At 36.8% G+C, this 23557-nt stretch overlaps 1 protein-coding gene across 1 annotated transcript in view; it reads right to left on the minus strand.

Annotated features, from left to right (window-relative positions):
* The window catches only part of LOC134740946 (dedicator of cytokinesis protein 9), a 76890-nt gene that overhangs the window by 51406 nt on the left and 1927 nt on the right, over positions 1-23557 (minus strand). Inside the window, exons 3-8 of the mRNA XM_063673606.1 lie at positions 22776-22948; positions 19511-19808; positions 18914-19085; positions 2014-2221; positions 1223-1526; positions 28-245 (exon numbers count right to left, since the gene is read on the minus strand). Of these exons, the coding sequence (XP_063529676.1) occupies positions 28-245; positions 1223-1526; positions 2014-2221; positions 18914-19085; positions 19511-19808; positions 22776-22948 (1373 nt within the window). The remainder of the gene's footprint in view (positions 1-27; positions 246-1222; positions 1527-2013; positions 2222-18913; positions 19086-19510; positions 19809-22775; positions 22949-23557) is intronic.

A 23557-nucleotide genomic window follows, 5' to 3' on the forward strand; every position in this document is an offset into this window, starting at 1 on the left:
GGAACTTTAATATAGCAATATCCTCACTTAAATAACGGCTTTGCAGTCCATGCAAACGGCATCCTATAGGTTCCAACACGGTGGGCGTACGACTGGACGGTTTTGTGGACTTTGAGTCCCAGGCGGGGGTCCTTGGTGGCTTTGAGGTAGGGCTCCAGAACTTGACTGACATGACCTTGCAGGATTTTGTCAATTTTCACTACTAGGAACAGGTCTGGATGGGGATTGTTAATTGACAATAGGACCTGAAAAAAAAAAAAACAATGATTTTTATTAAAGAGTTCATTCGGTAGCTTAATTGGTAAGAGCCAATATAAGACCGGTGTTCCACAGGGTTACGGTGGGATAATTAATTGTAGCAAAAAATATGAAAAATATAAATTCGAAATCCAAAGCTCTGGTTTCCTAGGAAAGCGGTGCCGTATAGCGGCCGTAATACAGCGGTGAATGACGTCACTAGAACGTTGTGTGTGTAAACCAAACGGTTTCCTAGAGGGCGGTGATTGACACCGTAACGTCAAAAAGCGGTGCCGCCATTTGCATGACGGCCGTCTTCACGGTGTCGATAGTTTGGTGAACGATTTATTTGAAAGTGTTGAAGCCATTTCTGCTAAAATCTCTAATGCACCTGTACCGCGAGATTTGAATAAATAATCTTCCGCACTATGATTATTTTCCTCTTCTGATGATATTTCATCCTCCAAGTAAATTATTAAAGCTAAATCAAGGTCGTTCATTTTCTCTCCTGGATACTTTTCGTTTGACGTTAGTGGCTGACGGTGTGTTATGACGCCGTGGAACTTTCCACATGTCGTTACCGTAAAGACGGCAGTCTTTTTGCGTCCGTTATATGACGGCACCGCTTTTCTAGGAAACCAAAGATTAACAGGAATTTGACTTACGGCGGGCCTTACCTTCCATACAAAAACGATAGTCTCCTTTGACTACTGAAATAGATCGCGCATCGCACTACATGACCGCGTACTTTTAGGGTCTCCCCACACCTATCGACGCGGAATCGGTAAAAGCCGAAGCGAGCGACGTCGTTTTTGCTATTATTGCGTAGACAAAGCTTTTTTCTATCAGTTTTTGCCGATTCCGCGTGAATAGGTGTGGGGAGCCCCATACTAGTTGGCCAACCACTGATGACAAGATTTGTGACTACAAGATTTTGCAATGCGCGTCTGAGTATTGCTTAGTCTTTAATAGAAAACATGATTACCTGTCTCTTCGATCTAAACCATTCCTCCGGGATCAATTTAACATCTAACTTGACATCGTAGCTAAAGTTCTCGACCAGCGAGTTGGTATCCTCGACGTCCTTGACTAGATCCTTCACCGCCGCATGGTTCAGGTCAAAATGGAAGTTCTCCGTTAACTTCTTGCCACTCCTTGCGTCGTATAGAGCGAGGTAAGTGAAGTAAGGTTCTACTTGGCATAAGAGCTCTTTATCGCCATCTATTGGCGCTTGTAACCTAAATTTTAAGCTTTCGCATTTGAGCAGTATTTTTTGGCCGAAGTGTTCTCTGAAAAAAAAAAAGCCACATATGTTACTACTGTAGACATTGTAATGTGTACACAATATAAATATATTGTGTAACACACAATATAAATTTATCTAGTTATAGCGACCCGTTACAGTTTCGCACTACTTCAACTAATTTACACAAAACCTTTACAAATTATACATATAAACCTTCCTCTTGAATCACTCTTTCTATTAAAAAAAAAACACATCAAAATCCGTTGCGTAGTTTTAAAGATCTAAGCATACATAGGGACAGACATACATACAGTGGAAAGCGACTTTGTTTTATACTATGTAGTGATACATTTTGTTTGAGAATTTATGAAATTACAAATAGGAAGCTATCTTAAACAAAAAGAGTCAGCTGTCTATAAAAGTGGTGGATTATGCGACAGCTGGTGATCAAGTATTTTGATCTGCACCTTATATTTTTTTACCTGTTCTTGGTCTTTACTTGAAGCTAACAAAAGTAAAAAAAATCTTACTTGAATGGTTCCAGCTGTGGTTCAGGCGAGGGCGTTCGCTTGTACGGCATGCTGAATATGTTAGCGCGACACTCGTTGCGCGCCGCTGCTATGGACATGTCCGTCTCTCTGGAGTACCGCATTAGGAGCGGGTTCATGCTGTGCTCGAGGCCTTTGAGAGTTCCGTAGGTTGGAGGTGGCGGTTCTGCTGTCAGTGAGACATCTGCGTCTGTAAAAACAGTTAATATCCGTAAGTCTTCCATAAAAAAACATGTGGAGGTTGGTACAGTCACCTGCAATAATATGTTACTCTTCGAAGGCCGCAAAAATATCTAAAACGCTCTTATAGCTCTATAAATAAGATCGTGTCAGATATTTTTGGGGTCTTCGTTGTGTAACATTGCAGGTGACTGTACCATCGTCCACACTGTTAACTGACAATAAAAGTTGTTTTTACGCTATGCTTTAAAAAAAAAATATCGACAAAAAATAGTTAAGCTGGAATCATAATGGCGTCACGAAATGCGTTGTCGTACTGACTTCATAGTAACGATCATTTTGAAGTTTCTTAAAGATTAGCTTATTTTACTATCCTCCTGCGGTCCAGCCATACAAATGTAAAATGCAAAGTTTGCTACTGAAATTTAAACCTACAATGTAAGGAATAGAGTTGAATTTGTTTTGTTCGAAAATAGAAACAAACAAAAAATGCGACTATTCCAATTGAATATGATTCATCGAACTGAATTAGTACTATAGCTAGGACCTTGGGAATTAGGAGGCTATAGTGAGTCATCATTATTTGGGGTTGGCTCTCCTTGACTGTTTTCTCCATTCCTGGGCGATATCTGGGTTCATGTCTGCTTTTTTCAGGTGTTTTTGGACCGTCGTCAGCCAAGTGGAGGAGGGCTTTCCGAGCCCACGGTTCGTCGTTGGTATGTCTAGGGCTACTTTCACCATGTGGTCTTCTGGACGCCTGAGGATGTGGCCATACCAGCGAAAACGTTTTTCTTGGACTTTTTCAACTATGGGGTCATTTTGAAGCTACCTCTGATAATATTGTCTTCGGTTACCGCGATAGTTACTCATGAAATAAAACTATGAAAACGGATTATATCGCGTATATTGAATTTATAATACATCCCGACGTTTCGAACTCTTTACAGCGTTCGTGGTCAACGGGTGACTGAGGAAAAATTACAAAATGCAAAAATACCCACATACTAAAATAATGAACAATCATAGACTACAAACTTTAAGGCTGGTTGTACATGCAAAATCGGTTCATAAGGCTAGTTATACACTATAATTATTTTTCAAGTAAAGATATATATATATACGCGATAAAAATAAACTATGCCGGCTCCAACCCTACACCACGGACCCGAGAAGATTTAATTCCCTCCTAAATTGTAAGAAGGGTATCCCAATATGGGACCGGCAACAAACTCGGCGGGACACATCTTTTCAAAACATCAGAATGTCCAGCATCATCCAACACTACGGTCTCACAGTCTATGTCTCGCTTGCTCCTTTATCAGGTGGACTACAGGATCCCAAGCTGGTGGTAGAGAAAAGCCATCTTCCCTATTAAAGTTTGGATATTTCTTAATCTCAATGGCCTCGCGCAGCATTCTGGGTATGTAACGCTTCTCCTTGGCAAGAACCAGAGGCTTATCAAACTTGATTGAGTGATTGGCTTTATCCATGACATGCTCACAGACAGCAGACCTAGGCACCGTCGACCTAGGTCTGCTGTCTGTGAGCATGTCATGGATAAAGCCAATCACTCAATCAAGTTTGATAAGCCTCTGGTTCTTGCCAAGGAGAAGCGTTACATACCCAGAATGCTGCGCGAGGCCATTGAGATTAAGAAATATCCAAACTTTAATAGGGAAGATGGCTTTTCTCTACCACCAGCTTGGGATCCTGTAGTCCACCTGATAAAGGAGCAAGCGAGACATAGACTGTGAGACCGTAGTGTTGGATGATGCTGGACATTCTGATGTTTTGAAAAGATGTGTCCCGCCGAGTTTGTTGCCGGTCCCATATTGGGATACCCTTCTTACAATTTAGGAGGGAATTAAATCTTCTCGGGTCCGTGGTGTAGGGTTGGAGCCGGCATAGTTTATTTTTATCGCGTATATATATATATCTTTACTTGAAAAATAATTATAGTGTATAACTAGCCTTATGAACCGATTTTGCATGTACAACCAGCCTTAAAGTTTGTAGTCTATGATTGTTCATTATTTTAGTATGTGGGTATTTTTGCATTTTGTAATTTTTCCTCAGTCACCCGTTGACCACGAACGCTGTAAAGAGTTCGAAACGTCGGGATGTATTATAAATTCAATATACGCGATATAATCCGTTTTCATAGTTTTATTTCATCTACCTCTGATATATTCGTTACTGATTTTGTCAGGCCTGGTGACGCCCGCTGACCAGCGCAACATGCGCATCTCAGTGGTGTGCAGTTTTGTGAGATGTTTCTTAGTAGAGGCCCAGCACTCTGTTCCATACAAAATAGCGGGGCGAATCGCAGTTTTGTAGTTTCCCTTTGGTTTTCAGGGGCATTATTTTGTTGCACATGATTGAGTACTTACGCATATTTGTTAAACCTAATGCATAAATAAAACCAGTGTCAAGGTATCCAAAACATACCTTACACCAAGCAAGAGTGGAAACCTTTTCACTTTTCAGTGACGTTATAAAATAAAGTGTTTAAACATCCAGAATTCCAGAATATATTTTATCTTATCTTTATCTAGTCAGTTAAGAGTTATTGTCAGTAATGTTTTTCTCTAGTTCTTAAAGCTGACACCACAAGGTTTCACCTGTAAGGGCCTGGCCACATGTACGCGGTGCGACGTCGCCGACGCAACGCGGCGCGTTTTGCGGTGCCGCCGCCGCAACGCAGAAATCTGCGGCGCCGCTCGCCGCAACGCAAAATCTGGCGGTGCGTCGTGCGACGCCGCGCGCGGTACCGCAAAACGGTGCGCGGCGCCGCCCGCCGCAACGCAAAATCTTGCGGTGCGTCGTGCGTCGCCGCGCGCGGTGTCGCAAAGCGTTGCGCGTCGCCGCGCGCGGTGCCGCCCGCCGCAACGCAAAAATTTGGCGCTGCGACTTGCGGTGCCGCGTCCGTCGTCGCGACACCGCATGCGGCGCCGCGCTGCATAAGAAGTAAAGAGTTCGACTACCAGTGTTTGGCTGTTATTAAGAAGGCGCAGAAATAAGAAGCAATTGAAAAGAAAATTTTGGGTAAACCCATGTCTTCATGTCATGAATGAAGATGGATATCATTTCAAAAGAAAATACGAGGCATTGAAGATGACTGAAAATAAATTTTATAACTATTATCGAATGTCTGTGCCGTGTTTTGAAGAACTTTTAAGCAAAATATCGCCTCTAATAAAGAAGAAACACATATTTAGAAGACCCGTTGGGCCTCTGGAGATGTTGGGAATAACAATAAGGTAAAAAATCATAACTAATTTTGTATGTAAATTATTTTTATTCTTTAGACCATAATTATTATAAAAAAAACATGTAGGTATATGTCTTTTTGCAAAATCAACTTTGTTAGGTATATAAAATATGTTTATACTTGTGGCTAACTAAATCGACAACTTTTATTTTTAAATCATCATTTTTTATATACCTGCTAACATGACTATAAGAAACTTTTTTTTTTAATAATTTTTTTTGTATAATTGTTTTACGAAAATCAAAAACTTCCATGAAATTACAGTGGAACCTCGATAAGGCGAATTCCTCGTTAACGCGAAATAAAATGCCAATGCCATACCCTTTCCTTCATAGTTCAAAACCTCCATAAGTCGAAATATTTAACCTCACAAGACGAAGTAACCAACTATTCCCTTCACGACTATAACTCGAAAAAGATATAAAGATTGTACTTTCTCCGTTTCTACAATTACGCCTCTTTAACACTAATAATTTTTCGTGCGTTTTACCTCTGTAACTCGAAACCTCTTTAAAACGAACAAAAACCCACAAGAACCTCTCTAAGTTGGTGTCCTCTACAAGAGGAATCCTCTTCGTTAGCACGTATTTTTTGGCATTTCCCATGAGATTCGTGCTATCGAGGTTCCACTATATAATTATAACTGTAATCGTGAGGTACAGAAAATCACAACTATGTAGTTTATAATTCTAAAAATAATACCACCACCATTTTACAAAAGCTTAAGTATAATTAAATAATTATACAAATTTGTAATCACAATTAAGTCAACGTTCCATAAATAATAATATACTATAGATAGGTATATATTTTTTTAAATCAACAATCGTTTATCTATAAATATGGTTCTAATGATTACTCACTAATTCACCAACTGTCATACAGGCTTAATATATCTTAGAAAAAATCAACAACAATCACAAACAGCTTTACTTACAAGTCAACATTCCAAAAATAATTTACACGCCTTTAGAGATAATGACAATCAGGTCGTGTTCTAAAATTCTAAAATTAATACCGCCACCATTTTACAAAATATTTTTTTTTTCTTTTTTTTAATACTTAATACGAAAGTGGAGGACCCGCGCGAAATCGCCGTTTCATACAAACGTGTAGTCCTGATTTTCCTCTCTGGTTATTAACATTGTTGAAAATATTTTGACACAATTTGTTGTATAGCTATGCATGCCCCTATGGTTAATATATATACATCAAATTATGAAAAAATATTTTCCATAATGTTAATATCTAGAGAGGAAAATGGGGAGTACGTTTGTATGGATTAGCGGCCGACCCCTTTGCTCTTGAGTATATTTTAATAATTTTGCAAATCTGTAATTACAATTTGAATATATGTATATTATATAAATCAACTATCGCTTATATAAATATGGCTATAATGAATACTTGCTAATTCACCAACTTTCATACAGGCTTAATATAGGTATCATAGTAAAAAATCAACAGTTTTCAATGTTTTCATATAGGTACAGTCGAGTTCACAAACATTTTTACAAGTAAACATTCGAAAAATAATAATATATTATAGGTATATATCTTATAAAAATCAACAATCGTTTATATAAATATGGCTATAATAATTACTTACTAATTCACCAACTCTCATATTAGAAAAAAATTACAGTTTTCATATAGGTACAGTCGAGTCCACAAACATCTTTACAAGTAAACATTCGAAAAATAATAATATATTATAGGTATATATCTTATAAAAATCAACAATCGTTTATATAAATATGGCTATAATAATTACTTACTAATTCACCAACTTTCATATTAGAAAAAAAATACAGTTTTCATATAGGTACAGTCGAGTCCACAAACATCTTTACAAGTCACCATCTAAAAATAATTTACACGCATCTAAGACAATGACAATCAGGTTGTGGGGGTGGTAATTTTGTGTAGTATAATACGTAGATTATATTATTTTACTACTACAAAAAAATCACCATTTTTATATAAACAACTAAGTTTTAAGAGGCCGGTTTCGATTTTAGTCGCAAAAATGTAAAATTGATAGATTTAGTCCGTGAAATTTTACACCTCTTGTTACCTAATTGAAATAACAAGTACTGGTTTCTATTAGCACGTCTTCTTATCTTACCTTTTATCAGATAAATTTTCTGAAAACAGACTCACTAAATTAGTAATGTTTGCTTTTCTGATGGACGTTTAGGTAACCGCGCGTAAAGCACTGATTTTGTCGCTCTTATTTGTAAATTTCGTAAAGTTTGGACTGCTAAACATGGTAATTTTGTATTACACATATCCTGTACTTGACGTTTATCAGACTACATTTTTATTATTATGACTTTGAAGTAGTGTAAATGAAAGTTAGACGAAATCAATTTTCTCCAGAAATTACTTCAAAACAAGTGTCAATTTCTCTAAAAATCGACTTAATTTCAACGTAATTTTGATACTTAAACAATCTACAACATTTGCTGAAACTATTCTTATACATCAATTTGTATAATTTACCACCATGTTTTTTTGATGAATTTTTAAAAACTGCCCCTTCTCTTCATGCATTACCGGTGACGCACGCTCGCGACCTCATTATTAAAAGGCAAGATGAGAAGACGTGCTAATAGAAATCAATACTTGTTATTTAGATATTACGTAACAAAACGTGTATAATTTCAACGACTAAATCTATCAATTTTACATTTTTGCTCCAAAATCGACTACGGCCTCTTAATAAAATCAAATTTTAGTCAAAGTCCGTACCTACTTTATTAGTATTATATGTGCTTCCTTTTTTTTATTATGAAAAGTCAAATTCAGATTCATTTGTTTGATTGATTGTCGCTTTCGTTGGTCACTGGTTCGACAGGTGTTTGTAAATAATTAGGACCTGATGATGATGGGACTGTTGGTGGATAATTATTAAATGTTTGTTGGGTTCTTTGGTAACCAGAATCGTATGCTGACGAGTGGGGTCTTGGGTAACCATCTTGGTAAGATGAGTGGACTTGGTAAGATCTTTGGTAACTCTTTTGAGTTGAACTATGGTAACTATTTGGTGATGGTTGGTGGAGATCAGTAAGGGCCTGTAAGACGCGACTTTGATATATTAAAGTTTGATGATCGTCTAATTTGTTTAGCGACGGTAAAATAGATTTGAAAAACGACAGATGCCTATTTTCTGTCTCTTTTATGGCCTGAAGTATGTCGGACTCAAATTGGTCGGTCGTTTTCCTTTTCCGAGAACAAGGCTGGTACCGAGATCTGCTTGTAGTTGCATTTGTCTGGCCATCTTCGTCACTTTCTTGGTCCTCGACTATGCTCGAGTCAGTTAAATTTGCAGCATTTTTTTAAAAAAACATTAGTTGCTTGTAGAAATGGTATTCTTTTACTCTCGTCGCACCAGCGCCCGATTTATTTAAGCTTTCAAGCCTTTTTGAGTATCTTGTAAAATTATCTTTGAGGTTTTCAATCTGTCGTTTTTCAAATCTATTTTACCGTCGCTAAACAAATTAGACGATCATCAAGTATATTCGGAATGGAACCTCGAATTTATAATAATTTACCAGAAAGCATACGGAAACTACAGGACGTACATATATTTAAAAAAGAACTTTTCAAATTCCTAGTAAATAAAGCATATTACTCCATAAAAGAATACCTAGATGACTGCGACATATGACATAAACATTAATTATAACATTTATAACCATGACTGATGATATATTTTAATTGTGTTCGAACTGTGTAAATGTAATTTAATGCTAATTTTAATTGTAATTTATTTATTTTATAAGATAACATTTTGCGCATTTCAATATTAATTAGATTCTCGCTCTCTTTGACATTTGTATGCCAACCGGCAAAACATAGTGCTCAATGTATACCTAAGACCCATGTATACCTATGTTTTACAAATAAAGCATTCTGATTCTGATTATGATTCTGATCAAACTTTAATATATCAAAGTCGCGTCTTACAGGCCCTTACTGATCTCCACCAACCATCACCAAATAGTTACCATAGTTCAACTCAAAATAGTTACCAAAGATCTTACCAAGTCCACTCATCTTACCAAGATGGTTACCCAAGACCCCACTCGTCAGCATACGATTCTGGTTACCAAAGAACCCAAAAAACATTTAATAATTATCCACCAACAGTCCCATCATCATCAGGTATTATTTACAAACACCTGTCGAACCAGTGACCAACGAAAGCGACAATTAATCAAACAAGACAAATGAATCTGAATTTGACTTTTCATAATAAAAAAAAAGGAAGCACATATATACCTATAATACTAATAAAGTAGGTACGTACTTTGACTAAAATTTGATTTTATTAAAACTTAGTTGTTTATATAAAAATGGTGATTTTTTTGTAGTAGTAAAATAATATAATCTACGTATTATACTACACAAAATTACCACCCCCACAACCTGATTGTCATTGTCTTAGAGGCGTGTAAATTATTTTTGGATGTTGACTTGTAAAGATGTTTGTGGACTCGACTGTACCTATATGAAAACTGTAATTTTTTTCTAATATGAAAGTTGGTGAATTAGTAAGTAATTATTATAGCCATATTTATATAAACGATTGTTGATTTTTATAAGATATATACCTATAATATATTATTATTTTTCGAATGTTTACTTGTAAAGATGTTTGTGGACTCGACTGTACCTATATGAAAACTGTAATTTTTTTCTAATATGAGAGTTGGTGAATTAGTAAGTAATTATTATAGCCATATTTATATAAACGATTGTTGATTTTTATAAGATATATACCTATAATATATTATTATTTTTCGAATGTTTACTTGTAAAAATGTTTGTGAACTCGACTGTACCTATATAAATAAATAAATAAATAAATTCATTTATTAAGGACCAACTTGGATCAACAAAACATAACATTGAAACATAACATAACATGTATGAAAACATTGAAAACTGTTGATTTTTTTCTAAGATACCTATATTAAGCCTGTATGAAAGTTGGTGAATTAGCAAATATTCATTATAGCTATATTTATATAAGCGATAGTTGATTTATATAATATACATATGTTTAAATTGTAATTACAGATTTGCAAAATTATTAAAATACTAGCTGTGCCCGCGGCTTCGCCTGCGTGGAATTCGGTCTGTGTCAGTAAGCGGCTAATTCACCCCTAATTTATCTCCCTGTCCCCTGGAAACGGAACTTAAAGTAAAGTTGACAGATGGATACGCTAGAGGACTGTAGTCCAGGTAAAATATTTTACAATTATGTACCTACCACCAAAGATAGATATAACTCCGTAATAGATGGATACAGTCTAAGGAAAAAACGTGCCTCGAAAATCACGAAAATTTGATTCTCGATCGGATGTCGCTACTACCTTTTGCCTACTCTCGTATAGAGGGCGTTAACGGTTTCGTTTGTTATTATTTAACAATTTTAACGCATATCAGTGAAAGAACATGGGTCAAAATAATAAAAATAATTAATGCAAATAAAAAAAATCATTTATCCATATTTAAATACATTTTATCGTATTTTTATAAATCTTCATTTTTAATTTTAAAGTGTGTCGATAGATGACAGTGAATTTACTGTGGTTACAAAATTTACTATGTCAGTACCGCTCTATAATATTATATCCTCTTTGCTACCACTAAATAAAATTACACTCCAAAATGTTTTTTTGCCCTTATTCAAATTTTTGACGTGATTTAAACGGCATAGAGTAGTAGGTGTATATCGAACGATACAGTACCATTTTTGTATTTTTACGTCCTTGACTGTACCTATCCAAATCGGGTACACTACATATTTCCGAAAAATTTTATTCCGAATTTTAGAATGTCGAATTTTATCATTCCGATTTTTAAATGCTTGACCCATCAAAATTCCGACTGTCATAATTACGAATTATGAAAATCACTAAGATTTATATTTCCGAAAACCCAAAAAGCCGAATTTTGTAAATTCCGAACTACATAATTCCGACTATAACAATTCCGATGGTGGCAAACACCGAATTTAACATTTACGATTTTCAAAATCACGAATTCGGAATTGTTCTTATTCCGAATTAACGTGATTCCTATTTTAAATATCCCAATTTTTAAATTTCCACTTTTTTGGCAACAGTTCGTTTTCTCGGGGGTCGCAGTTCTAACCTAACCTAACCCACTTTTCTGGCAACAGTTCGTTTTCTTGGGGGTCGCAATTCTAACCTAACCTAACCCACTTCTGGCAACAGTTCGTTTTCTTGGGGGTCGCAGTTCTAACCTAACCTAACCCACTTCTAGCAACAGTTCGGGTTCGCAGTTCTGTCTATTTATTTATGCCGAATTTTTATGCCAAAAATATTTTATGCCCAATTTAACATGACGCGGCACAACAGGTACCCGTAATAATTACTAAAACGTGAGTCTTCATTTGAATATCACGGACTTCATTTTCCGATCTTGTAAAAAACCGAATTTCTGAATACCGAATTATTTTATTTCCGATCGGACAATGATTTTTCGGAATTTAGGAATTCGGAAAAAAAATATTTTCGGAAAAGTGTAAAATCGGAACTTTAAGCTTTCTGTCAAGTGACAATTGGATTTAAAGTTTTCGGAAATAGCACATTCGTGATTTTATTCCATCGTGTTTTTAAAAATCGTAATTTTGATATTTCGGACTTATAAATCGGGATTATGAAAGTCGTGGTTATAAAAATCGGAAAAACGTATTTCGGAATATTTGGGTGTTCCCATCAAAATCATGTCATCCAAATCGGTCCTCCAGTCAAATCAGTCTAAGCATGACGCCGGCGGCGGGCAGCGTCTGCCCCTTTTTTTTTGTTTTCGGAGTGGGAAATTCAACTGCGTAGCGTCTGCCCCTACGACTTGTTGATGGTCATAGCGAAGCAGACGCTCACGGGGACCTGTAGGCGCTTGAAGCGGAACGGGAAGTTGCTCGGAATGAGGGGGATACGCAGGATGAACACGGCTTCTCCGGCGCCACACTCCGTCAGGATCTGCGCCTACATATATATTGCGTACGATGTATTTGGGATCACAATCGAGACTCGCGCTGGCTTGCCGTTTCAGCCAAAAGCGAAGTGACCTGACCGCCACTGAGTCTCTCATCGTGGTTTTTCTCAGACTCCTGAGACCGTGCCCCTTGTGGCCGCAATGCATTGCGAGACTTTCGCGAAAGATTCGATTTTTTTCGGGAAGGCATGGTAACGCGTATAAGTCCCAAATCGTTTGACATTTACTGAAAAATGTTTTTTTTTTAAAGTACCCACCTTCGTGACCATTATTAAGAGGAAAGGGCACGGCCGCTTCTCCATGCAAACGCAGTCTCCATTTTTTGGATAAAAACTACCCTATGTTCTTCCACGGGACTCAAACTATCTCTATACCAAATTTTATCTAAATCGGTTTAAGCGTAAAGAGAAATTAAAAAAGTTTTTTTCATATTTTTTGTGTTTTCACTAGGGAATGGTGTCATTTTGATATCATAAATGAATTCGGCATACCCGATTTATACGAAAACGATACCTAACTTGGCCTAGTAGCTAAAATGATATAGTTATCAAGATAAAGTTTTTAACCCCTTTTTCACCACCATAGGGGATGAATTTTTAAAAACGCTGAAATTTTTTTTCTTGCTTTTTAATATAATTAACGTTTTGCAAAGTTTTAAGTTCCTGGCTTAAAATAAAATTTGCACCCCAAGACAAACTTTCATCCCCTTTTCAAACTCCTGAGGGGTTAAATTTTCAAAAACGTCAAAATTAGTTTTTTTGTAATCGTCTATCATACCTTTCTAAGAAGTTTCAAAGCATTTGTAATGGATTCAAACTTTCAACCCCGTTTTAACCCTGTTAGGGGACGAATTCTTGAAAACGCTAAAATCACTTTTCCTGTATTATAATAATATGCCCATTATACAAAGTTTCAAGTAACGCACTCAAAAAAAATTGAACTCCATACAAACTTTCAACCTCTATTTCACCTCCTTAGGGGATGAATTTTCAAAAACGCTGAAATTAGTTTTCTTGTATTTCAATAATATATCTTCTTACGAAGTTTCAAATTGCTAGCTTAAAATAAATCTTGAACTCCATACAAACTTTCATCCCCTTTTTAACCCCCTTACTGGTAAAATTTCTCAAATTTTTATAGCCTATAACCTGGCCGTGGATTTTTTCGACAGATTAGTAAAGTTTGCATCAAAATCCGTTCAGCCGTTTTCATTTGTAGCGCGGTCAAATAAACAGACAAACAGATAAACAGACAAACAGACAAACAGATAAACAGACAAAAATTCTAAAAACTGTTGGAATGTGTTCTGTTATCGATTCTAAGTATCCCCAGCCAATTTTTTTTCGAATATCTTCCATGTACAGACTTTCGACCCTCTTCCGCTTTATTATATGTATAGATACTCAAGAGCAAAGGGGTCGGCCGCTAATCCATACAAACGTACTCCCCATTTTCCTCTCTAGATATTAACATTATGGAAAATATTTTTTCATAATTTTATGTATATATATTAACCATAGGGCATAGCTATACAACAAATTGTGTCAAAATATTTTCAACAATGTTAATAACTAGAGGGGAAAATCAGGACTACACGTTTGTATGAAACGGCGATTTCGCGCGGGTCCTCCACTTTCGTATTAAGTATTAAAAAAAGAAAAAAATATTATTTGTAAAATGGTGGCGGTATTCATTTTAGAATTTTAGACACGACTTGATTGTCATTATCTCTAAAGGCGTGTAAATTATTTTTGGAATGTTGACTTGTAAGCTGTTTGTGATTGTTGTTGATTGACTGGTCAGGATATTGTTTATAAGCGTCAGAGCTAGGTGCAGGGGGGAGGAGGAAAGAGCGCGCGTGCGCGCCGGCGGGATGGCTAACGGGCCGCGTTGCCTCGTGCGCAACTGCATGCCACACGTACGCGGGACCCTCAATGGAACCAGTGCCAGTAACTCCGGATTAATTGTTAGTCCTCGGATTAGTTTTATAAAGTATTTTACTAGATACAATATTTCGACTTATGGAGGTTTTGGACTATGAAGGAAAGGGAATGGCATTGGCATTTTATTTCGCGTTAACGAGGAATTCGCCTTATCGAGGTTCCACTGTAATTTCATGGAAGTTTTTGATTTTCGTAAAACAATTATACAAAAAATGTATTTAAAAAAAAGTTAATTATAGTCATGTTAGCAGGTATATAAAAAATGATGATTTAAAAATAAAAGTTGTCGATTTAGTAAGCCACAAGTATAAACATATTTTATATACTTAACAAAGTTGATTTTGCAAAAAGACATATACCTACATGTTTTTTTTATAATTACCTAATAATTATGGTCTAAAGAATAAAAATAATTTACATACAAAATTAGTTATGATTTCTTACCTTATTGTTATTCCCAACATCTCCAGAGGCCCAACGGGTCTTCTAAATATGTGTTTCTTCTTTATTAGAGGCGATATTTTGCTTAAAAGTTCTTCAAAACACGGCACATACATTCGAAAATAGTTATAAAATTTATTTTCAGTCATCTTCAATGCCTCGTATTTTCTTTTGAAATGATATCCATTTTCATTCATGACATGAAGACATGGGTTTACCCAAAATTTTCTTTTCAATTGCTTCTTATTTCTGCGCCTTCTTAATAACAGCCAAACACTGGTAGTCGAATTCTTTACTACTTATGCAGCGCGGCGCCGCATGCGCACCGCAAGTCGCACCGCCAAATTTTTGCGTTGCGGTGGGCGACACCGCGCGCGGCGACGCGCAACGCTTTGCGACACCGCGCGCGGCGACGCACGACGCACCGCAAGATTTTGCGTTGCGGCGAGCGGCGCCGCGCACCGTTTTGCGGTACCGCGCGCGGCGTCGCACGACGCACCGCCAGATTTTGCGTTGCGGCGAGCGGCACCGCAGATTTCTGCGTTGCGGCGGCGGCACCGCAAAACGCGCCGCGTTGCGTCGGCGACGTCGCACCGCGTACATGTGGCCAGGCCCTAAGAACTAGAAACTGTAAACGAAAGAGATTAGAGCAACATTCAATGTCTATTATTCAATTATCAACTTTATCGACCTAGACATTACAATCAAAATCGTAGTAATACGTGATTGGCATTCGACTACGTACTTACAATAATAGGCACCTATATTTTGAATCACACTGATTTATACTTTCACGATTTTTACTCATTATTATTTATCTCCACGGGACTTAATCGCGTAAAATAGTTTTAAATTTACCTCCGACGTTTCGAGGACGGCGTTGTCCCCGTGGTCTTGGAGAAGACTGGCTAAAGTTGACATCAACATCTTCTAGGCGCGCGAGTTTTTCGAACTACCCGCACTTGGTCTTGTTTATTAACTTGAACGTTTTGCGCACTAGGGATGCTACCGGGAACCCTACACACAACCCTACAACCCTAGAATACTTTCTACAGATCGTGGGTTTTATAGTAGAAAAATCCGTGAAGCCATTGAAATCAAGAAACATAGAAATTTCAATCGAGACGAAGGTTTTAAGATCTCATCCACATGGAACCCAGTCATTAGTAAATGTAAGCGAAACCAAATATCGAAAGTTGAAAAATCGAATATTGTGAGTGTTGTGTGTCGACCCGGTAGCATCCCTAGTGCGCAAAACGTTCAAGTTAATACACAAGACTAAGTGCGGGTAGTTCGAAAAACTCGCGCGCCTAGAAGATGTTGATGTCAACTTTAGCCAGTCTTCTCCGAGACCACGGGGACAACGCCGTCCTCGAAACGTCGGAGGTAAATTTAAAACTATTTTACGCGATTAAGTCCCGTGGAGATAAATAATAATATATTTTGAATTTACGTTAATGCTTAGGTTATAATACAACTTAATGTTGCAAATGAGTTAGGGCCCTACTCATTACTCAATAATAAATATGTATTTAACTCGAGGTAAGATTGTGTTAGAGTGAGTACTGTAGTATTCCTAGTGTGTTTTTATATTAATTATTTTCAGTATGTATGTACTTTAGGTGGTTGGGGTAAGATGACTCGGTAAATTAAAAAAAGTCTGATAAGGTTAATCAGGAGAAAACTTTTTCACCTCAGCAGCTCGAACAAGCCTACTTTCGTCACTCCCTGAAGTGACGAAAGTGCGACTTTCCTCACTCCAGGGAGTGAAACAAAGTAGCTTTTTAATTTAGTGAAGGCCATGAACTGCCACTTCATACTTCGGGGTCTATTACAAATTCGAAATACATTTTAACCTTTAATATGTTCTCACTACTGAGATGAAAAAATATATGTGCAACACGAGAGCAAAGTTATTTTACATTTCGTGTTTTTGAGTCTCTCGCTACGCTCAAGATTCTAAGTTGGAATCACTCGCTTCGCTCGTGATTCAATTATAGTCTTTCGCTTACTCGGGACTCAAAATCAACTCTCGCAAGAAAAACCAACTTTCCTCTCTTGTTGCACAAATAACTATTTCCTCATTGGTAATACTGGAACTAACTAGCAAACCCATTGGCCGCGTGGTACAAGCGGGAAAACTCGATAATAACGTGTAAATAACTCTTAGACGGGCCACCTAAAAAAGCCCGTCGGGCCGCAGGATGAGTACCGCTGGTCTATTTGCTTCTCTATTGCCTATCCGAAAATGCAAGAGCGATAGAGAGGGAGATAAAGAAGATTGATTTCCGACAAACGACGGACCCCAGTATTTAATATTTAATCAAAACCCTCATTATTAAGTTAGAAACTTCATCTATTTAAATGATTTAACATTTAAAAAGCAGCCAAATCAAATGATTTACACAGCAACGGGCTTTTTGTTTATTTGTGTACTATCAGCGTCCTTCGGGAAACTAATGTATTATGCGATAAGATAACACTTAACAGAGTAGCCGTTTGATTAGATGCTTTTAAGAGTGTTTATTTATGGGAATGAATCATGTTTACTTTGTTGGTATGTAATTGTTCTCTCTTTTTAAATCATTTTGAAACTGAGGAAGGTTATAGATTAGGTAAATAAACATTATAGGACAACCTTACACAAATTTATCAATAAGGCTCTATGCCGTGCGAGCGTGTTAAGGGGCTACCCGAGGTTTTCATCGATTTTTGACAAGTTTTGAATCGTATCTCCTACTTTTGCACTACATATAGAATTATATGACAAACGCCTATCGGAATCAATCTTTTATCTCCATTTACGTCTACCGGCCGAGCTAGCACATGATTGGCGCGACAGTATCTCGCGGCGAGATAGACTACCCATCCCTCTTTTATTAACATAGTTAGAAAAAGACGGGTAGTCTATCTCGCCGCGAGATACTGTCGCGCCAATCATGTGCTAGGCCTACAGATTTTGAAATAAATGAATACTTATTTATTTACGATTTTATTAAACATTGTCTAAAAAACACTTTTTTAATACAGTTGCTCAAAAAGTGCTACTTTTCGTGGCTGTTTAGCGTGCGGAAAGTTGGTTTTCGCGAGCTAGTGCTTTTTACTTTTCCATTTTTTTTAAATTTTTACTTGTTCCAATTCATGACTACTTATTGATGAGTGTTAATATAAGTTTTATTTAAACGTAATCAACATAAAAACCTACTGTTAATGTAAGAATACGAAAATTATGCATATTTCATATTTTATTATTTACCTCTTCATCATTATAAGTATTATAACACGTCTATTTTTTAATGTTGAAAAACCGTTTTTAATAAGTTGTCTGAATGGAACGGAACGCCTGTCAAAGAAGAGACGTATTTTCTTACTGCAAGAATGTTTTAAGTTTCCAAAGGCAACATTCGATATTGTTTTTATAAATATACGATACACAAATAATCATAAATAACGATATTTTGGTAATAATAGTACAATGTTTTAATATTTACAATTGTTTTTCTGTCTTATAGAACATGCATTTGAAAAAAAAAACTTTCATTGAAGTGGGTTCAATAATAATAACAAAATCTATTCTAGTCGAATAAAAGCTAGAAAAACACTTCTTCATAATGTTAATGTCAATGATGTCACAGAATTAATAATATAAAAGTTTCGAATTCCGTTCCTTACTTGTTGCTTTTCTTATTTTTTCGCAACTGTATTAAAAAACGTCGTTCGATACACGTGCGGAAATGTCATTCTTCACTCGTCCCGAGTCTTGCCACTCGCCTACGGCTTGTGGCAAGATATCTCGGTAATCGTGAAGTAATGACATACTTTCCGCACTAGCATCGAAATGTACTATTGTCGTATCCCGATTGCTGTGAAAGATCTTACATCTTACTTGACGTCTTTGGAGGTCAAAGTGTTAATACCGTAGCGAGTTTACAGCGAGTTGAAGCTCTTATAGCAGTAATTATACTTATAGTTTATCCTGCTTAAAACGCTATGATTAGTTTATACAAATTACCTTTGTCTAATGCCTCATCCTGGTTCATTTCTGGACAATCCTGGTTCTTCTTCAAAGCCGCATTAAATGCAGTTATCCACTCATTCATTTCCTCCTCATTATCTGCTGAGAATGTGTAACCTTTTCCTCCGGACATACGTAACTCGAAACAGTGGCGTCCACGCTTTGGGTTCTGTAAATAGAAAAAATCCGTAACACAAATCTTTACTTTAGATAAGGTCATTTAAATAACAAAAAACTCTTTGTATCTATAACACTAATTGCATGGCGCCGAACAACACACATTAGGCAGTTTAAAGCACGTTAATGTATCTTTCTAACGAGTTATTTTGCTACGGTACGACTTGCGACTACTTTCACGACTAACCTTAAATTCCGTTTTACCTTATTCTCTCTGTGTGGCAAGGTGAATTTTCCAGAAATAGCCTAAGAGACACACGTGTTGAATGCAAGTAGGTACCATTGACTAAGGAACCAGTAGATGCCATCACGCCAGTAAGCATGTTGTACCTATATCAATGCATACGCTACACAAGCCAAGAAATTCTAGAAGTGAACACTTTCCTAACACCTTAGACAAAAGACTTAGTAACTTACTTTGACAACGTCGGAGCAAAAATCCATGACGATAGTGAGCTTCGTATCGGTTTTCTTATCATCTTTATATACCTCGAGAATGTAAGCACCATCAGCTTCTCTGACCATTGAGCAATAGCGTTTTTTGAACGATTTCGAAGCAAGGTTGCTAAATATTCTGTCTGAGCCGATTTCGGGCCCTTTGAGCAGATAGCCTTCTTTGGTGCCAATGTCCACTTTGGCTGCTTGAGCTTCATTGTCGCTTTCCGTTTCAGCGTCTATGTCGTATACTTCTTCTATTAATTTATTATTTATTGGTCTGGAAAAGAAAACTCAATCATCGCTAACTGTTACGTGAACAAGGTCAAGTGAGCAAATACATCAAAATACGAGGGTTTCCCCTAACATTATTTGTAATAGTTATTACATTCTAAGAAATTATTAAACCTCGACAAAGTGATAACACATTATCATTAACTAAAACCGGCCATGTGCGAATCGGACTCGCGCACGAAGGGTTCCGTACCATTACGCAAAAAATCACGTTTGTTGTATGGGATGCCCCACTTAACCTTTTCGACGCCGTGCCAAACACAAAAGCTGTCACTCGGACGCCACGTCACCGAAGTGTCAAAACTGAAATCGAACTTTATGCACATGCACATGGTCTATGTTGCTCTGTGGTCTGTGACGGATTAATCCGTCTTTGGCGTTGGACCTGCGGTGCCGATATATCCTTCATTGGCGTCCAAAAGGTTAAATATTTATTTTATTCTGTTGTTATAGCTGCAACAGAAATACATCATCTGTGAAAATGTCAACTGTCTAGCTATCACGGTTCATGAGATACAGACTGGTGACAGACAGACGGACGGACACTGGAGTCTTAGTAATAGGGTCCCGTTTCTTACCCTTTGGGTACGGAACCCTATTCTTATAAAAAGGAACCTAATCGCGTCTGTTTTTTTATTACCTCCGACGTTTCGAGGGCAATATTGCCCACGTGGTTCCGTAATAATGTATTAAAATCGTGAAAATTAAAATTAGCATAATGCTGAAAACTGTAACTAACTGCTTACTTTTTGTATGTTAATTGGGGCATTTTCTATGAAAAGGGACCTTATTGTCGATGGCGCTTACGCCGCACAGCGTCGCGCGGTATTCTATTTATATCGGAGCATCGTTAATGATGGCGTAAGCGCCATCGACAATAAAGTCCCTTTTTATAGAAAATACCGCAATTGTAGTTACAAGTGTATTTAGGATTTTAGGTCAGGGTTGGACACTGAACAGAGGGCCTACCGCCAACATCGATAAATCGAATATCGTCTTTTGCCCCTCCCTCTCTATCTTGCACATTCGAGTGAAGGTTGGCCCTCTTTATTTACATACAAGATATATACAGTGGTATTACGTAAACGAAATTAATAACTAGCTTAAATCTGAAATAGGCCCTTGAGGCATTGTACCAAGGATGCTGGCGGCATTTCCTCGCTGTATCGCAATGCTGATACGTTGTGCGAGGAAGCCGCCAGCTCTTCGGTCACCAGTTACGTCAACCAGACGCTTCGCGATTTCTGCAAACAACTTGTGCGCGCTGGGACCCCATGGAATGCAATTTGCAGTAAAACAACTTTTTCTGAGTTACACGTGGAATTTTAGCACTCATATAAAAAAAAAATCGGTTCGGTTCGGTAATTAAGATCACATTTTACACGGTGTATAAAATGATAACAATTTTCTTTGAAATTTATAAAAACACTTTTTCAACTGAATAATTTAACGGATAGTTGTGGATCACTTGTGGATGTCCGTCTTCCGCATAAAGGGAAAAGGAATAGGTACAAAACAGGAACTCGGCTGAAAATTTAGCTGTGAAGGAAAAATGGATTAATGAGATTAATTGCTAAATTGATATTTTACCGGGAAGACGAATCTCTTTTTGTATACATGCCATTTTTAAATTAAAAAACTGTGACCTTAACCTGCGGTCAAATAACGTGACTGGCTGCGGTCAAGTGACGTGATAAAAAACATTGATGTGTCTGAGAATTGTTTTGCTGCGTGCAATGCGTGCATAATATTAAGATTTACAATGCAAAGGAACGAAATTTGTAAATTATCTAAGTACTGACTGATTATCATTAGTGATATTTTAAACTTGACACTATTTAGTACTTGTTTATTGTCCGTTTTTTTATGCAATTGATGGGAAATGAGTCACAGATCAGATAGACAGCCGACCTTGACAAGTATACTAGAGTTAGAACAGTGGCCTGCTCTCGTGACCATGAAATGTTATGTTAATTGTGGTGCTAATGAGCTCTTCTGTTGTGGTTTCATTCAATCATAGCTGATTATTCAATACTTGACCTGTTAAGCTTGTAATATTCCTACATTACTGTGGATTTATAACAATTATACACATATGTGTACATATCAATCCTGCTCCATTTAAAACAATTTGCTTTCCAACTGCATATTGTTTTGATTTGAATCATAATATGTACCATTAAACATGATTACAAATCATTGTCATTACAATAAAATATAATATTGTTACATGGATACCTACAGATAGATTGAATTAGGGAATGATATTGGCACGACAAATTTCAGATACATATTAGGTACTTTACAAGTTATCCCTATGGTGTCGTACATAAGGTTTTGTTGGTTAGTTTGTTAATGAAATTTTACAATAATAAAGCGAGAACTTTTAACATGCAGATAGAAGTAATAATAAAAACAAAAATGTTTAATCAAATACCTATGTAACTCCGTATAAGATGAAAAAAGTATAAGGAAAAAACGTGCCTCGGAAATCAAGAAAAATTGCCTTTGGCCTATTCTCGGCTATGACGTTGATGGTTTCTTTTGTTATTTAACAATTTTAACACATATCAGTAAAAGAACATGGGTCAAAATTACATAAAAATACTAAATACAAATAAAAAAATCATTTATCCACATGTATATAAATTTTTTGGTATTTTTATACATTATCATTTTTGGTTTTAATCATCTGTATGTCATGATAGATGATAGATGGCAATAAATTTACTGTGGCTACAAAATTTACTATGACAGTAACCTTCTATCCTATATATTCTCTTTGGTTTAATGCCCGCTTAGTCAGGGAGGTACAAAGGCTACAAATGCAAATCAGCAACATACCTAGTACAAATGCAATAAATAAGTGTCACACAGACAATGTAATTTCGTAAAGAGTTCCATGAAACCAATCTTGCCAGTGTACAAAAAATAATGTAAAGTTAGTACTTACCTGGGTAAATTGAGACATGTGCCAGAATAATTATTATACTTGAAGTGTATAAGATTCCAACTGGAAGCATAGCTGAGCAAGGCCTGTCGAGTGAGCAGAGGGCAAGTGGAGGCAGTCCTCACGTCAGGCACCGCTGTTGTAACTGTTCGCCAGCGGCGCGGGAGGACCACACTCTGTAGATTATAGAGGCTGGCTTAACTGGCTATATTGGATGTGATAATCATAGCCATGTCCACACAGAGCGAGCATACGCGCAAGGAAATTGCCTCGCGCATATGCACGCTCTGTGTGGACACGGCTAATTCTGTCTAATATAAGTTCTAGTCCAGATTTTTTTTTATTGGCAATGAAATGAGACCTCCATAGAAAACTGTATGAGAAATGATTGTTAGAATAGTTTTTTTCAATCTAGGGAGCATGTGTGAATAGCAGAGGACAGCAAGAAAAGCCCAGAAAGTGTTCATGTCAAAGTTTTCATTATATGGTTGACTGGTTGAGTTTGAGTTATAGAAATAAATAAATAAATGTTGGGGGACACCCAAACTAAGCATATACATAGTTATATGGTTGAGATTTGTACCTTTTTATTTCTTTGTGCAACAGTCTATATAAATAAATATATGCTACAAGATAACACACCCTCCCACACAAAAGTGTGTAGTGTGCAGCACCTCTCTGGTGTGAGGTGTCAATAAGTTTTTGATTTAGGCAATGAGGTGGTTATGTGTGGTTATTTGACTTTCAATGCCCATTATTTTATAAGGATAATGCTAACACAAAAT

Source organism: Cydia strobilella, chromosome 4, assembly GCF_947568885.1.
Source record: "Cydia strobilella chromosome 4, ilCydStro3.1, whole genome shotgun sequence".
NCBI classification, from domain to species: domain Eukaryota; kingdom Metazoa; phylum Arthropoda; class Insecta; order Lepidoptera; family Tortricidae; genus Cydia; species Cydia strobilella.